General features: G+C 40.1%; 1 protein-coding gene across 7 annotated transcripts in view; it reads right to left on the reverse strand.

Annotated features, from left to right (window-relative positions):
* Positions 1-18,987, reverse strand: part of REEP1 (receptor accessory protein 1) — a 192,991-nt gene that overhangs the window by 141,940 nt on the left and 32,064 nt on the right. For all 7 annotated transcript variants that reach the window (XM_033951956.1, XM_033951995.1, XM_033951966.1 and 4 more), the window contains exon 2: positions 13,049-13,121. In XM_033951956.1, coding sequence (XP_033807847.1) covers positions 13,049-13,121 — 73 coding nt within the window. The remainder of the gene's footprint in view (positions 1-13,048; positions 13,122-18,987) is intronic.

Raw genomic sequence — 18,987 nt, forward strand, 5'->3', positions numbered from 1 at the left:
AAAAACGGACATACTGCAATTTTACTAAGGCTGAATTTGAAGCAATCAGATCACTCTTGGAGAACCGCAAGATTATCATCAAGCCAGCCAATAAAGGCAGCGGCATTGTTTTAATAGATTTGGAAAAATATACATCTGAGATCAAACAGATTATGGACAATAACTTTTACACACCTTTGAATGAAGACCAACTTTGGCTGTACAAAAAGATATTATAGAGATAGTAAAAGCAGCTTATACCCACCATATATGTACTTCCAAGTGCATAAATCATTGGTAGACCCACCAGGCAGACCCATCATCTCAGAAAATGGTTCCATCCTAGAGCCACTGTCTGATTTTGTAGACTTTTTCCTATGGCCATTCATTCCTAAAATTCCATCATACACGCTAGATTCTGCACATATGATAATCCTACTTGATGATTTTGATGGAGATCACAGTGCTATATTGCTCGTCAATTTAGACATCAAATCCTTGTATACAAATATCCCACAAATGGAAGCACTTACTATTTATAGAAAAATGTTAAACAACAAAGAAATGCCACCCCATTCCCAAACCCACACTTGCAACTCTTGCTCTGACTTATAATTTTTGCTTCAAACAAAAGTTTTACCAACAAATTATGGGCACAAATATGAGGACATCTAAGGCCCCTGATATCACTAATCTATATGTTGCCCATTTTGAAGAGTCATTCCTACAAGATCACCCTTTCCTTCCTGAAATCAGAATGTATAAACAATACATAGATATAGTAACATAGTAGATGACGGCAGATAAAGACCTGAATGGTCCATCTAGTCTGCCCAACCTGATTCAATCTAAAAATTTGTTGGTTTTTTCTTCTTCTCCTTAGCTATTTCTGGGCAGGGACATCAACACCTTCATTCTTCTACTGGTTATGCCTCTCTTTATACAGCCCAGCATCCTTCTAGCAACAGCCTTGTCGCACTGTTTTTTCGCCTTTAGATCTTCAGACACTATCACCCCAAGGACCCTCTCCCCATCCGTGCATATCATCCTCTCCCCTCTAAGCATATACAGCTCCTTCCGATTATTAATCCCCAAATGCATTACTCTGCATTTCTTTGCATTGAATTTTAGTTGCCAGATTTTAGACCATTCCTCTAACTTTTGTAGATCCTTTTACATGTTTTCTACTCCCTCCTCAGTGTCTACTCTGTTACAAATCTTGGTATCATCCACAAAAGGCAAACTTTTCCTTCTAACCCTTCAGCAATGTCACTCACAAACATATTGAACAGGATCGACCCCAGCACCGAACCCTGAGGGACTCTACTACTTACCTTTCCTTCCTCCAAATGACTTCCATTAACCACCACCCTCTGGCATTTGTCCGTCAACCAGTTTCTAATCCAGTTCTTCAGTTTGGGTCCTAACTTCAGCCCTTCAAGTTTGTTCAAGAGACTCCTATGAAGAACCGTGTCAAAGGCTTTGCTGAAATCTAAGTAAATTACATCTAGAATATGTCCTCGATCCAGCTCTCTGGAAATATTTTTTTTCACTCAGAGAACAGTTAAACTCTGGAACACATTGCCAGAGGATGTGGAATGTGCAGTTAACGTAGAAAGCTATAGAGAAATTGGAGGAAACATCAGAAACCAGAGCTTTATATTGGTTGGAGAAGAGAAATAAAACAATATAAGCTGGCAGTAACAGAAGCAAAGAAGCTATATTATAACAACTTGATTAATCAATTTAGAAATTCTTCCAAACAGCTTTTTAAAATTTTCAATTCATTAATATCTACAAAAGATATAATTTATTTATTCAATTTTCTATACTGTTCTCCCACAGGAGCTCAGAATGGTTTACATGAATTTATTCAGGTACTTAAGCATTTTTCACTGTCTGTCCGACAGGATCACAATCTGTCTGATGTACTTGGGGCAATGGGGGGGGGGGGGGGGGAATTAAGTGACTTGCCCAGGATCACAAAGTGCGGCGCAGGTTTAAATCCACAACCTCAGAGTGCTAAGGCTGTAGCTTTAACCGACCGCGCTACATTTTCCACTACATCTACTCTACAGGAACTTGAAAAAACTAGTTTGGCTAACTATTTTCAGGAAAAGATTAAGGAATCCTGCCAGTAGATCTCGAGGACCGGACTTGGGCAGCCCTGCTTTAGATGTTAGATGCCACTGACTCGTGTTCGAGTCCTAGCAACTTGATGAATTACAGATCTAAACAGGAATCGGTTTTGTGCTAGTCCAGCGTCATCCCCATGTCCAGTCATCTGATTGCAGGTCACGCTTTTCGCCTGGTTCCTTCGATCTTTCTTAATATGATGTACTTCACCAATTATCTTTCTCTTCTGACGGTGTGACCAAAATAAGACAGTCATAACTTCATCATTTGGGCTTCGAGTGACATAGCTGGTTTGATCTCTTCCAGGCTCTATTTGTTAGTTCTTCTGGCAGTCCACGGCATGCATAAAATCCTTCTATAGTAAATAGTAAATGATGGCAGATAAAGACCCGAATGGTCCATCCTGTCTGCCCAACCGTACACTCTCTATACATTAATGATTTAATTTAAATTGTCCTTTTTCTTAGATATTTCTGGGCCAGAAACCCAGAACTCTGCCCAGTAGTGTGCTTAGGTTCCATCTATTGGAGTCTTCGTCAAAGCTCACTCTAGCCCATCTAAACCATCCCAGTCATCAAAGCCCTCCCCAGCCCATCCTCAACTGAATGGCCATACGGGATATGGACAGTGCAAGTCTGTCCAGTACTGGCCTTAGTTCTTCAATATACAGTATACCCATTCTTTTCTGATTAGAGATCTTCTTTGTTCATCCATGCTTTTTTGAATTCTGCCACCGTTTTCCTCTCCACTACCTCCCTCAGGAGTGCATTCCAGGCATCAACCACCCTCTCCATAAAGAAGAATTTCCTAGCATTATTCTTGAGTCTACCACCTCTCAACCTCAAATTATGCCCTCTGGTATTACCATTTTTGTTTTGCTGGAAAATATTTTATTCTACGTTAGATGACTACACAGAAATAGATATTTGTAACGGATAGTAATGAAGAAGGGATTCCAGCTGACGGAATTAATTTTTTACTTTTACTTCACAAGAAGTCTCAGGTTTGCTGAAGAAATTTTCAAAAGATTTTGTTGCTTAGATACCTGTCCAGCTGGTATGCTGGAGCACACTCCTCTCACTTTCCTGGTATGGTTGTCAAATTTTGTTAACATATGCTTAGAAGAAGGTATATATCCAGAAACAATATCTACAATTTTTCTTACTCCTCTAGCCGATGTAATGGGTTTGGACTTAACCAAAGCTGAAAGCTTTAGGCTAGTGGTTGGTATACCTTGGCTTGTCAAACTGTTAGAATTCTGTGCTAATACACCACTAAAGACTTTTTAAACCTGGCAGATGGATTTCACTGTACTCAACACAGTTTCAGGGCAATATATAGTATGGCATCCTTATTGTTAGAACTGACATCAAAAATGAAATCTTATCTTAGTAAAGGCAAACAGACAGTTTTTCTGCAGTTTGATATTTCAGCTGTATTTGATACATCTCTATTACTTCTGAAACTGGTCTATAAGGCAATATATGGAGAAAAATCTCAAGGTCTTGATATTAAGGTTACATCCTTTTTCCAACAATCAAGAACAACACAGCGCCTTAAGCTGACCTTCCCTTTTCCCCAACATGTTCAATGAAAAAAAAATTTTGAGTCCACCTTTGAAATCCAAGGCCCCAAGATCTGGAATAGCATATCTTCAAATTTATGTCAACTCCCTTCTTATTATAATTTTAGGAAAACCTTACAGACATATCTCTTCACCCTGTAACTCTCAGTTAGGGCACTGGTCTTTGACCTAAGAGCCGCCGCGTGAGCGGACTGCTGGGCACGATGGACCACTGGTCTGACCTAGCAGCGGCAATTCTTATGTTCTCTCATGATGATCTATCCACTTGATTCCAGAACTTGACTGTAATTCTGTAACTTTTTTGTTCTTAAGCTTATTATAAACCGCAATGAATCTATGCTGAAAGTTTGCGGGATATAAGTTTATATGGATAGAACAAAGGAAGACTCGGTTTTGACATGTATTTTGAGATTTACTTCTTCATCACAACAGATAGGAGATATTATGAAACACTGGAGGATCCTGTTTGTGCATGAAAGTTGATCTTCTCCCTCTGTATTCACGGGGGATGTGGGCAGAACATAGCCGTGAATACCAAAAAACTGCGAATAACTTTTTGCATGTTATTCGTGGTTTTTTGGCAAAATAGACCATTAAAAAGATAATAAACCGTGAATAACCCGGCCTGCGATTTGCTCCGTACAAAGCTGAGAGCAGCGATTTCCTCCAGGAACTACCAGGAGCAGTGATTTCCAATGTGAAACGCCGGGTTCAGTGAAGAAAATTAGGAGGCGGAGTCAGCAGCCGAAAAATTCCGAATAAGCGAATCCACAGATACGGAAACTGCAGATACAGAGGGAGAAGTGTAATCATCGTTATACGATAACTTTTGCCTATAATGTGAACTTGGCAGATAAACTGTGTAAAGAAGATGTTTGGATCGATGTTAGACTTTTAAACAAAAGGAAGCACCAAAAAACAGAAACTGCAGTGTTGATGTACAGGATGCCAAGACTTTATTAAGCAATCATAAAAAACATAAAGCAGTTTTGTTTCCAAAAGGACTGATAAGACCTGACCCAACACAGTCCGTGTTTCAAAGAAACACTCCTTCCTCAGGGGTCCTAACGCATATCAGAACAAAGTGATCTGATGGATAACAACTGAATAAAGACTGGAAACAGCGGTGAATAACCATTAGTGCTCTTCCGCGATGCAGGGCCAAAAGGTTAAATGCAATGTTGTTCTATCTGTAATTTGACTATCAAGGGTACCAATTTCAATTGGGAACGAGGTAATAAAATTACTGCCCTGTCGGGTTCTACCATTTGTTCAACTATGAATGTCATCTATCTTATTTGGTCCCCTATGACCTTATATATATTGAGCAATCTTCAAGAACCTTTCGTACGAGTATAATAAAATATAAATCTTATGTACATTCAGTGAAAATGGAAACTCCAATTGTTAAACACTGTTTGAATCAGCAGCATGATTTTGCTAGCTAGAGCTGCACAATTATTAAACAGTTAGAGGGGTATAATCAAAAGAAATGTCTAAGTCTATTTTGGGCCTAAGTCACTAGTTGTCCAACGTCGGCAGTGTCTTAAGTTCATTCTCATAAAAATATGTCCAAAATATTTATTTTTTTTCGAGAATCGTCTAACTATACGTCCAGCCGTTTGATCGCCCAGAGTGCTAAGTCGTCTATCTTTATACCACATTCTCATCCAAAAATTTGTCCAAGTCAAAATCGCCTAGAAAAAGACCTTGTGGATGTGAGAGGGGCCAGCAAAGTGATGCACTGGACACCCAGACATGGCAATACAGTAGTGGGGCACCTTACAGGGCACTGCTGTGAACTTCACCAAAAGGGTGCCACAAACATCTCACCACAACTATCTTATAGGTCATGGTGAGCCCCCCCCAAATCACCCCCAAAACCTACTAGACCCACCTGTCTATTACCCCAATAGCCCTTATGGCTGTAGTTGCCACCTATATGGCAGTACAGTAGGGTTTGGGGGGTTTTGGGGGGTGCATGTGCTTCACCATGAATGCAGGGATTAGAGTAGCTTATGGGCATGGCCCTCCTATGGTTCACTAGCCCACTCCCCAGGCTATTTAAGACACCTGTGTGCAACTCTACTAGGCTTTCCTATACCAGGTGCTGATGTTTTGGAGACAGGTATGTAAAGTTTTTATTCTGATTTTTATGGCAGTGGGGGTGGGGGGGTCAGTGATGACTGGGGGAGTGTGTAGGGGTCTGTACTTTGTCTATACAGTGGTTATCTGATCACTTTGGGTACATGCTGGGCACTTAGACCTGGTTTTCATTCGTCTAAGTTGCTACGTTTAAGTTCCGTCTAGGCAACCTCGTTAACCTTTCGGTTATACTTGCAGTACGACTTAGTCTAGGTCAGCCCTCGTCCTGCCCAAATCCCACCCTCACCACTCCTCCTAAAACGCCCCTTTTAGCTCTGGGCGTTGTCACAACCCTAGCCCTAAATCTCGGCTTGTGCCAGGTAAGGCTTTGCCTAAACCTAGCCTAGCCGTAAAGAGAGCTAATCAGTGTGACAGGCTAGACTCCAGGAATAAGGAAAACTCTGCATTCCCCTTTAAAACCCAGCTTACAGAACCCTGGGGAGGGGAGGACTATGAGGGTAATAGCCTGGAACAGCCTCAGAAACATTCTACTCACTCAGCTAACTCCCAGCTGCAGGACCTGATTAGAAGTCCTGTGAGAGCTAGGCAGAAGCTACAGGCTGCCCTTCCCCCTCATAGAACAGGGCGTGGTCGCCTCAATGCACTTGAGGCTGCACTGAGGAAGAAGCAGTTAGTCTGCCCTGGGCCAGCCCAGGAAGGAGGCTTGCAGGACTGCTCTCCTGAGCCTCACCACTATCAGGACGTTGAGATGGTGGATCCAGCCACTGACCCTGAGGCCAACCAGCTAGCTGAACCAGAGCCAATGGACTGTATAGAAACTGCCATGAATACAGAAGCTTGCCCTATGGAAGAGAGCTAAGTACCATTGCTGGTTTTGTTTGGTTTCTTTTTTGTATGCTCAAGCTAGCATTCTTTTGGGCTTCTTTCTGGGGAACCTGTTTGCACCTGTGAGAAGTAAGGGAGCAGTGCTGAGCTCCTTGCAAGGTGCCTGGAACTGGAAACCTTTTTTTAGGTTTAATGGTGCTGGACTGTTTAGTTTATGTTTTGGTTTTTGAAAGCAAGAAAAGCTTCAATTGTGATTGTGTGCCTGGGAAGTAGTTTTGGGAAAGAATCCACATAATATCCTAGGTTGGGATCGTGGGGCCATTTGTGGCATTCTGTTTCTTACAGAGTAAATTTAGTGGATTCGGCTACTCCCCTCCCCCACCAACTACTGTTAAGTTGGTTGGGGCCAAGCCGGCTTCAATCTAGGCTTGGGCACAGCACTGGCTTTATTTATAAAGGAAGTGTGACAATTTGTTACTGCCTGTTTGCCAAAGGCAGAACGATTAAGACTGCACTCGGCTACTTACCTGTGACACCGGCAAGAAAGGTGTGAGTTGTTTGTTTTTTCAACTCAATTTTACTTTTTCCTGTTTTCTTATGTTTATGGAAAAGTATGAACTGAACCCTATTCAGGATTAATAGCCACAATAAAGTGGAACTTTATTTTCATTTGAAATTGACTGTTTTGATTCTTTTTGCTTCTTCATTGAACTGTGGAACCAGCAAGACTTCCAGCTTTCTCTGGAAGCACGTCGGACGCAGGCTGTTCTGAGCGCTGTCCGGAGCCAAGCATATACACGGGCACCGGCAGTACCACAGCGTAAAACAGCACTGAAGAGGCCTAAGTCATTTTTAAACACGTCTAAAACCCGGTTTGATAATCGGCACTTGGACGACTTGCTTTACTGATCGTTCAAGTGCCGATTTAGGCCGGTTTTTAGATGTATTTCCATTTCAATTATGAGCCCCTTAGACTTTTCTGTCCATGGTGGTAATGTGAAGAAGTGACTGAAACAACTGGAACAAAGATTAATATTCCAGTTAGGAATGTGGAACTCCATGGTTTGAACAGTATAATCACAAGGAAAGCTTTTTATAAATGATTTAAAGGACATGGGAATTTTTTAGATCTGTTGCTTTAAGATCTGCTTTTGTTGTCATGTGATTGGAATTATATCATTATTGGTGTCTTTTTTAATGTAGGGCCCTTTTGTAGTTATAGAGCTGGATATTTTTTTGATCTTTTCCTGACGTAGCTATTCACGATACAAGGTCCGTTGTTAAGAAGAAGCAGATATTTTTGAACTTTAGAGTCTGTGTGGATGAGTGCAGTATATTGGATGTTTGAATTTAAATCAACTGGATCTTCACCCTGTAATAACCCAACCCACTCATCAGGCTGGTCATACATTAGATATGGCCCTAATATCAACAACTTCAAAAAATAAACTTTTCTTGAATAATTGTGTTCCTGTTCCATGGTCCGATCATTACTTACTATCGTTAACATATAGTTCTGTTCATTGTACAAATCAACCAAAATATCAGATAATAAATTTTAGAAACTATAATAAAATTTCTGTTGAGTCAATTCTTTCCTCTTTTGAACTTGATTTTTTGCAATCCAATACTAATTCTCCAGAAGAATTAACTAATTTATGGAATATAGCCCTTTCTACATTCTTAGAAGATGTGGTTCCACTGCAAACAAAGAAAATTTCCACACGTAGCATTCAGAATCCCTGGTTTTCAACAGAATTAACTCTTATTAAGCAACAGGTCCGATCACTAGAGCGTGCATGGAGAAAAAATAAAACCATAATAAATCTACAATTATTTAAAGAGCAAACTGCATACTACAAAACAAAGATAAATCAAGCAAAAATGAATTATTATTCAGAGAAAATAATTAGGGCTAAAAATCCATCGATTCTATATAAAATACTAAAAAGAATAACATTCTCAACCAATAAGGAGAAATTAAATGAAACAAATAATATTCTTACAGCCCAGAAATTGGCAGATTACTTCTCAGATAAAATTAAAACAATCAGAAAATCTTTTATACAAAATCAACAAGGTTCATCCGAACATGAGCAGAATAGATCGGACTCTTTGACTTCCAAATGCTCCAAATTCAAACTCCCGAGTCAAAAAGATATTGAGATGACTTTTAAAACCATTAATGTTAAAAGCTCAAAAGCAGATCTTATCCCTCCTTTTATTTTGAAGCAATACTTTCAGATTTTTGGACCATTTATTCATACTCTAATTACCGAAAGTTTGACCCAAAGTATAGTACCAAGAGAATGGAAAAAATCAATTATACGTCCAATTATTAAAGATCATAATGCAAGTAATACAGATCCAAGTAATTACAGACCCATATCTAATATTCCCTTTCTGGCTAAGCTAACAGAAAAGATCGTCTTCAACCAAATCTCTGACTTTGTAGAAAAGACTAATGTTCTCCATCCCAATCAAACGGGTTTTAGAGAACACCACAGTACTGAATTAGCATTAATAGGTTTGACCACATCTATCCATTATTTCCTTGATCACCACCAAACTACTTTACTAATCTCACTTGATCTTTCGGCTGCTTTTGACACAATTGATCATCAACTTCTCATAAACAGACTTCAATCTATTGGGATCACAGATCAAATACTTTCTTGGTTTATTTCCTATTTTACAGACCGCTCTTCCTCTGTTTTTTACAAAGATTCTAACTCTAAATTCACATCAACTACTTTCGGTGTTCCACAAGGGTCTATTCTCTCGCCTTTATTATTCAACATCTTTCTATCACCATTAATTACATTGTGTCAATCTATAGGTTTCCATGTCTTCTCATATGCAGATGATATTCAGCTTTTACACCCTATAGACACCAACAACATATCTGCCATCCAGGAGATCAGTAAGAAACTCGATAAGGTCTATCAATGGCTGAACACAAATAAACTGGCCCTTAATATAAAAAAGACAAACCTAATGATCTTTCCATGGAAAGAAAACCCGACGTTAATTGCTCCTATTACTATAGATAATGTTCCACTACAGATAGTTAATAACGTAAAAATCCTAGGAGTAATTTTTGATCCTAAATTGAACTTCCACGATCATATTAGCTATATTGTTAAAACGTCTTTCTATAGATTACGACGGATTAGATCTATCTCAAAATTTCTTTGCTCAAAATCACTGAATATTCTCATTCATTCCTTAGTAATAGCCAAACTTGATTACTGCAATGCTCTCTTTAAAGGAATAACACTAACTGAACTTAAACGTTTACAAATTATCCAGAATGTCGCCATAAAACTCATAACTAAATCTAAAAAATTCGATCATGTTACCCCTCTGCTAAAAAACGCTCATTGGCTTCCTGTCATTCACCGAATATCGTATAAACTTTGTCTACTCACGTTCAAGACATTACTATATAAGACACCTGCTTTCATTTATAAATTGTTAATACCGTACCAACCAACTAGAACATTAAGATCTATTGATCAAAATTTACTTACAGTTCCTTCATTAAAATATATAAACACAAGACGACAATTTATTTTTTCTGTAACAGCCCCACAAACCTGGAATGCTCTTCCAATTTTTTTACGTAATGAACAAGACCTGGTAAAATTTAAAATACAATTAAAAACATTTTTATTCAATGATGCTTTTAATACTTAACTTAACCATATTCAAATCAATAATTCCAATATTTTTATACAAATCGTTTTAATGTTTCCCCTTTTGTTTTTTCCTATGTATTTCTTTTATTTAACAAATGTATTTCTTAAACCCCTCTTTCCCTATGTATTGTAGTTTATATTATCCATTGTAAGTATTTAAAGTCTGTATTGTATGTATTGTATGTTTTCTTTTAATTATTAGTATGTACATCGCTTTGAATTTGATAAAGCGATTAATCAAGAAAATTAATAAACTTTGAAACTTTGAAACTTTGATACTACTGTTCTTAGATTTTTTTTTTTCAGCAACAAGAAGATCCTTTCCTCTGGAGATAAGTGTTTTGGAGGTTTTTTTTTGCTGGGTTTGTTTTTCAGTTTTTGCTCTTAAATTTATGTTTTTTCCTGTTTAATGACTTATGAGTAGAATTTTTGGATATCAATTTTGTACTGGTTTTTTGACTGGGAACTTTTTCTCCTGGGGTTTTTTTGTCTTCTCAGCTTTTCTCTAGTGGGCTGATGAGAATAAATGGGGACTCTCTGTAAGTGTGATCCTGGCTATTTGTTCAAATCTCCTGTAGAGCTTTGAGGCCCATTGTGACAAACCCAGCACCAGCACTAGTTCGGTCCCTAATAGGATCCGGTGCAGAAGAGCTGATCAGATTGATTCTGGCGCTCAACTTGAGGCTGACCTCCCTTGCCCCTATGATCAAAGCAGTAGTGATCTGGAGCAGAGGCAGGCAGACTGTCAACAGCAGCCTCCGGGCTTTAGGGCAGCTAGAGAAGCCACAAGGAATATAGCTGCATTAGATAAACCCAGGCAGAGAAAAGCTGCTTTAGAGCCAAAGCCCATCCCCCGCTACAGGCTGAAGGGGATTGGCTCTGAGCTGTTTAAAAGCAGGCTGAGACAAGTAGCAGGGGGAGGAGTGAGTGACCAGGGCGGGTCACTCCCACAGCCCAAGAGCCGAGCAGGAGAGACAACCATGCCAGATTGGCCCATGCAGGATTTGGAAGAAATCCTCCCCACTTCAAACTTCCAGATTCCAGATTGTGTGGAAAGCATGGAGGTACAAGTAGCTGGCCCTATGTTAGAGAGCCAGACAGAATGTATGGACACTGAATGAAGAAAGTGAGTAACTGGGAAACAATTAGGGGTTTGTGGTTTTTTTTTCCCTTTTGCCTATGTTTTCCTTCTGTGCAAACCAAGCCTGAAGAATGTGAGATAAGTTTGGGCTTTATGAGTATTTTTGAGTTTAAGAATAATACTTACCTGAATCCTAAACTATTGGATTGGTTTAGAGTCAAGTTTGGGAACAAGAAGCTCAAGATAGAACATTTAAGTTTGTGTTTTGAACTTTGGAAATCCTGCCGTGCTCCCGTTCCTGAGGAGCTAATTAGCTTATCTCTCTCAGCTGTTTGTTTTGCCTTCACGAGGGAGCTGAGGAAAAAGCTGAACTGTTTGCAAGAGTGTGCTGTAGCTATATTGCCTAAAGAGTTATGTTTAATTTGGATTTACAGCAAGGGTTTATTCCAACTTTATTTGGCTGCTGAAATCTGCTGTTACATGTCTCTAATATTAATGCTGGGAGAAAGTTTAAATTATGAGTGAACACCAGTGTAAAGCAATCCTGAGTCAGAGCACATGATTCCAGGAATAACCAACTACAGGAGATTGTTGTTTTGTTAAAGCTTTATTTTTGTAATTAACTTTATTTTGAATAACATGCAAAAGTGATCATTATTTTTATGTTACATCTTTTTGACCGCTGGATCAGAATGAACATCATATTCTTATTTAAAGAACTTGGTTTCACTGGTGATATCTGGAAACCCTTTGCTTGCCTTGTCTCTCTCAGGCTTAGGCAGTTGCCTAGGGCCACCTGAAAAGTCCTGAAGGTAACCCTGGTTAGAGGGGACACGCCAGAATCCCGGTGTTTGTCACATGACAGCCCTGCGCTGCGGAGGGTTTGTGACACCATTTTGTAAATCTTTTTATATAAGTCTCTGGTCAGGAAAAGAGTCAGATTCTTTTTAGATATTTTTTGGCAAGGAATGGTAATTGCTCTGCCATTCATTACCAGTAACTGTTTTCCAACATCCGCTCACTGGAAGACCCTTTCGCCTGAATTTCTCCAGAAATTGTAATATCAGCAATATGGTCCCCAACCCTGTCCTGGAGGACCCCCAGGCCAATCGGGATTCAAGCTAGCCCTAATGAATATGCATGAGAGATTTGCATATAATGGAAGTGACAGGCATGCAAATCTGCTCCATGCATATTCAATAGGCCTGGGGGTCCTCCAGGACAGGGTTGGGAACCACTGGTCTATATCATTATGGGGCTCATTTTCAAAGCACTTAGACACACAAAGTACAGTTTTCTTGAATCCTAATTTCTATAGGTAACAGATTCTATTAAGACTGATAAGAAAACCAAGCAGAATATATTGATTTATGTACTATTTTCCTACAATATGGATAGTGTCAAATCATGAATTCTCTTGAATGTAACACTGAATTTGGGGGGAGGGTAAATTGTCTAATTCCTTCAAGTAGCTTGGAGCTGCACCATGTAAAATAAGAAAAGTTAAAGAGCAGATTTTAAATATAAAGCGCGCATCCATTGGCAACCAATGCAGCTTCATAAGCATTGCAGTCACCCTCTCGTATCTAGATACTCTAAAAATAAATTGAATAAAGTAAATGTCAAATAACTTACATATTCTTTGATATCCTTTGATTTTACAGCCTTGTAAGAATAATATGCGGGGTAAAGTGTCCCAAAAATAAGCCTGTAAGAAAAGAGAACATGAAAGTATTGAAATATGAATTTACTCACATATGCCCCTATTTACTAAACAGCACTAGGGGCTCCTTTTACTAAGCTGCGATAGCAGTTTTAGCAGGTGCTTAGTGCGCGCTAAATTGCCCCACGCGCTAGACGCTAACACCAGCATTGAGTTCTAGCCGCGTAGCACGGGTTTAGCATGCGCTAAAATTCTGCGTGCGCTAAAAACGCTATCACAGCTTAGAAAAAGAAGCCCTAGGTGTTTGCTACATTGTTAATATGCAGTAAAAGTTGCAATGTGTTAACTGTTAGCACACATTAATTGCCACATTGAACCGTTAACCCAGAAATTCCTATTAGGCTATATGGAATGAGAACTAAGGTCCTGATTCATAGAAACATAGAAGATGATGGCAGAAAAGGGCTACAGCCCATCAAGTCTGCCCACTCTGCTTACCCACCCCCTGTCTATGCCCTAATGACCTAATTTCCTTATCTTGACCCTCGTAGGGATCCCACATGGGTATCCCATTTATTCTTAAAGTCTGGCACGCTGTCTGCCTCGATCACCTGCACTGGAAGCTTGTTCCAATGATCAACCACTCTCTCTGTGAAGAAATACTTTCTGGTGTCGCCATGAAATTTTCCGCCCCTGAGTTTGAGCGGGTTCCCTCTTATGGCCGAGGGTCCCTTGAGAAAGAAAATATCATCTTCTACTTCGACACGTCCCGTGAGGTACTTAAATGTTTCGATCATGTCTCCCCTCTCCCTACGTTCCTCGAGAGTGTAGAGCTGCAATTTGTTCAGTCTCTCTTCGTACGAGAGACCCTTGAGCCCCGAGATCATCCTGGTGGCCGTCCGCTGAACCGATTCAATTCTGCGCACATCTTTACTGTAATGTGGCCTCCAGAATTGCACACAGTACTCCAGATGAGGTCTCACCATGGCCCTGTACAACGGCATTATGACTTCAGGCTTTCGGCTGACGAAACTTCTATTGATACAACCCAATATCTGCCTTGCCTTAGATGAAGCCTTCTCCACTTGATTGGCAGTTTTCATGTCTGCACTGATGATTACTCCTAAATCTCGTTCTGCTGAAGTCCTAGTTAAAGTTTCTCCGTTCAAGAAGTACGTCCTGCATGGATTTCCGCTTCCGAGGTGCATGACCTTACATTTCTTAGCATTGAAGCCTAGCTGCCAGGTTGAGGACCAACTTTCCAATGTAAGCAGGTCCTGCGCCATATAATTCTGTAAACTGCATTCACTTACTATATTACATAGTTTGGCGTCATCGGCGAATAGTGTTATTTTACCTTGATTCGCGTAGGGATGCCAAAAGTTAGGCAGCTGTATGTGTCCTACCGCCACCTAACTTAATTGGTTTAACTGGCGATAAACAACGCAGTAATTGACCGAGTCATTTAAAACCAATTAAGAACTAATTTTTAAAAATGTAAGCGCATGTAGGTGCCTACAGAACAGGCCACTGATGCCCCTTCCACAGAGGTGCCTACCACAGCTGTAGCGCAACGTAGGCACCAGTAGGAGCCCCTGTTGATGCAATTCTCATATTAAGTAGGCACCGGAAATGTAGGCCAGGAAGACCCTGGTCTACAATTCCAGCGTCTACTTTACGCATGGCTGCAATTCTGCAACCAGCGCTGGTACATGATTAACATGTGGCCGGCGCCAGATTTGGAGGTGCCAGCCAAAACGGGACACCCGTTTTAGAATCCGTCCCTGTCAGGGACTATACCTTGCAGTTTATATGTGGGTCATTACTGTACTTTAAGGGGGAAAGTTATCAACAAGGGCTACTGTTAAGTCGAGTTATTTTTTTACCACAAGTTAGGTTATTTCAGCACAGGATCCCATTTTATGCAATGAGACCCCGAGCTAAAATAATTTAAATTGTGATAAATAAGCCAACTTAATATAGTAGCACACGGTGATAACTTCCCCCCTGCCGAAGTAGCAGATTAGTGCAGTTAGCTTAACTATTCTCTGAGTAAAAAAATATTTCCTCCTATTGGTTTTAAAAGTATTACTCTGTAACTTCGAGCATCCCCTAGTCTTTGTAAATCTTGATGCAGTAAAAAAATCGATCCACTTGTACCCATTCTACACCACTCAGGATTTTGTAGACTTCAATCATATCTACCCTCAGCCATCTCTTTTCCAAGCTGAACAGCCCTAACCTCTTTAGTCTCCTCATATGAGAGTAGTTCCATCCCCTTTAGCATCTCGGTCGCTCTTCTTTGAACCTTTTCTAGTGCCTCTATATCCTTTTTTGAGATAAGGAGACCAGAACTGAATGTAGTACTCAAGGTGAGGTTGCATCACTGAGCGATACAGACGCATTATAACATTCATAGTCTTGTTTACCATCCCTTTTCTAACAATTCGTAGCAACTTGTTTGCTTTCTTGGCCGCTGCTGCACATTGGGCTGTGTGACAAACCCAAGTCCATTTCGGGTTTTATCTATAACAAACCCAAGTCCGTCCCGGGTTTTGTCCCAGAGATAGTGAGAAAATACACTGAGCCCCGATGTAAGAAAACCGATCAGGTAGAATGCCAATCTACAGAATTAGCTGACTACTGCTTAGATAGAGAGATTGTGTCAGATGAGGCATGGCAGGAAAAGGATAGGCGGAAAGCCTTATTCAGTTTAAACTTGTTCCTGCCACTGCTAGAGGTTTACTACCTTTCCAGCAGCCTGTCCCTGTTAGAGCCAGGGCTAGAAAGAATCCTGCCTGTAATCAAAGGGAACAAGCTAGTAGGTAGAAAGCCCTTCCCCCACCCAGGCTAAGGGGGAGTGGCTCTCCACAGCTTAAAAGAGTCTCTTCAGAACAGGAAGGGGAAAAAGGCAAACTGGAGAAAGACAAGCAGGACAGAGCTGAGCCGAGCCAAGAGGAGAGTAAGTCCCTCGCTCCACAGCCAGAGGAGGCTGGTGACACAGACTGGCAAATGACTGATGCAGAGGAGATGTCTTCTTCCTCTGAGCTTTGGGAGCAGGATCAGGGAGAAGCCATGGATATTCAGGAAATCCGGGTAGGAACTGAGTCTTGTCCAATAGCTATGGAAATACAGTGAAGCATAAGAGTTATGTTTGCTGCTTACAGTCTTCGAGCTTCCAGTTAAACTGTATTTTTCCTTTGAAGAAAGTTTAGTACCTCTCCTTGAAAACTGAACTCTGAATCTTACCTTAAACTATTGGAGTGTTTGTTTCCAACAAACGTGTGCATGGCTTCCTGGCTTGTTGCCAAGCTGGTTAATTACGTTGCTCTCTCTCAGCTGTGGGTGGTTACTGCAGCAACGTTTCAAAGGGAAACGTATGTATGATGCTTGCATTTAACCAGGACAGTGGTTTTTGAATGACAACTTCCCTACAATACAAGGCTGGGATAAGTTGTGCAGTACTTATGTTTCTGAGCACTAATACTGTTCATAGAAATACAGCTTATTCACAGAAAGGATACACTAAAGTAAAGCCATGTGAAATTCCTGCTTGTTTTTGCTTCTCAGTCTGCTGGGAGGTTTTTTCTGTTTTGTTCATTAGCCAACCAAGTAGTGCTCTTTGAATGGACTGTTGCAAGCCTAAAATATATCTGCTCTGGTGTAGAGGACTGAGCTCTATTACACTGTTGAAGCCCAGAAGCAGGGGACTTGCACTTAGACCATTGCTGATAAACTTGAGCACTTTAATTTTGATGTTTTGTTTCTTATATGATTTCATGGAATGTATGTTTTTCCTGCAACTGCCAGGCTGAAGCCTGTATTTTGGTTTATTGGGCCAGTGGCTGGAATAAAGTGATTATTTTGCCATTTCTGACTGGAACTCATTACCTGCATGCCCTATTAGGCAGTTACCATGCCAGAATAAAGTCCTGAAGGGTCCCTTAGTAGTAAGGGACACGCTGGGTCAGAGGTTTTGTCACGTTCCTGTGAGCTCGCTGTGCACTTCAGGAGCACGGGTGTGAAGGTATCAGCATATTGTCCATGACACCCAGATCTTTTTCTTGAGCGCTGACCACCAAGATGGACCCTAGCATCTGGTAACTATGATTTGGATTATTCTTCCCAATGTGCATCACTTTGCATTTGTCCACATTAAATGTCATCTGCCATTTGGATACCCAGTCTTCCAATTCCCTAAGGTCTTCCTGCAGTTTTACAGTCCGCATGCATTTTAACAACTTTGAACAGTTTAGTGTCATCTGCAAATTTAATCACCACACTCGTAGTTCCAATTTCCAGATCATTTATAAATAAGTTAAATAGCACCGGTCCCAGTACAGATCCCTGCGGCACACCACTATTTACTCTCCTCCATTGAGAAAAATGGTCATTTAACCTTACCTTTTGTTTTCTGTCTAACAACCAATTCTTAATCCATAATTGAACATTGCCTCCCAACCCATGACTCTTTAATTTTCTCAGCAGCCTCTCATGAGGAACTTTGTCAAAAGCTTTCTGGAAATCTAGATACACTACATCAACTGGCTCGCCTTTATCCACATCTTTATTCACACCTTCAAAGAAGTCAAGCAAATTGGAGAGGCAAGATCCTTTGCTGAACCCATGCTGACTTTGTCTCATTAAATCATGTTTGTCTACATGTTCCACAATTTTATTTTTTATAATTGTTTCCACTATTTTGCCCGGCACTGAGGTAGAGGCTTACTGGTCTGTAATTCCCCAGATTTCCCCTGGAACCCTTTTTAAAAATCAGCACATTGGCCACCCTCCAATCTTCAGGAACGTCATCGCTCCTCCTAAACTTATTTGCTCCACTTCATCAATGAAGTTGAAACCGTGGATTGAAGACAAGTTTTATTTTTATTTTTTCTTTCCAACTTATGAATTATCTTTAATCTTATCTACTGTTTTGCCTTTTGTCCTTGTTTTGTTCTATTTCTATCATTTAAATTTCTCCAGAGCTCTATTGTTCAACGGTTCCCCCATCTGCATCTATTCCTTTCTCTCCTCTCTTCTACCTTCCAAAGTATTTAGATCAATGCTGTATTGTTAAAATGTTTATTTTATTTTTTCTTCTAACTCTACCTTTCACTTCTTTATTACCCTCCAGGTATTTTAGTTAGATTGTGAGCCTTCGGGACAGTAAGGGAATTTTTTAAGTACCTTTCTTATTTATAATCTTAATGTAGACTTTCTGTAAACCGCTTAGAACCTAACGGATGTAGCGGTATATAAGAAATAAATTACATTACATTACATTACTACAGACAATTTTAGTGACAGGCTACACATAACTAACAAAAGATCAGCAATTTTATTTTTGAGCTCTTTCAATACCCTGGGATGTATACCATCCGGTCCAGGTGATTTATCACTCTCTAACTTGTTGATTTGGCTTAGTATATCTTTCAGGTGCACCATAATGTCCTTCAATTCCTCCGCCCCATCACCCTTGAAAATCATTTCCAGTTCAGGAATAATTCTTACATCTTCTTCTATAAAGACCGAAGCAAATAATTCATTCAGTCTCTCTACTATGGCCTTATCCACCCTGAGCGCACCTTTTACTTCTTGATCATTCAATGGTCTCACGGATTCCCTCACAGGTTTTCTGATTTTGGTGTACCCAAAAAAATTGTTACTCTGAGTTTTTGCCTCTTTAGCAAGTTGTTCTTCATATTCTTGTTTAGCTTTCTTTATCAATGCTTTGTGCACCTAATTTGCCAGTGCTTATGTTTCTTCTTATTTTCTTCATTGGGATCCTTTTTCCATTCTTTAAAGCAGGGGTGTCAAATGTTGGTCCTCGAGGGCTGCAATCCAGTCAAGTTTTCAGGATTTCCCCAATGAATATGTATGAGATTTATTTGCATGCACTGCTTTCATTATA

The sequence above is a fragment of the Geotrypetes seraphini genome, chromosome 1 (genome assembly GCF_902459505.1).
Source record: "Geotrypetes seraphini chromosome 1, aGeoSer1.1, whole genome shotgun sequence".
NCBI lineage: Eukaryota > Metazoa > Chordata > Amphibia > Gymnophiona > Dermophiidae > Geotrypetes > Geotrypetes seraphini.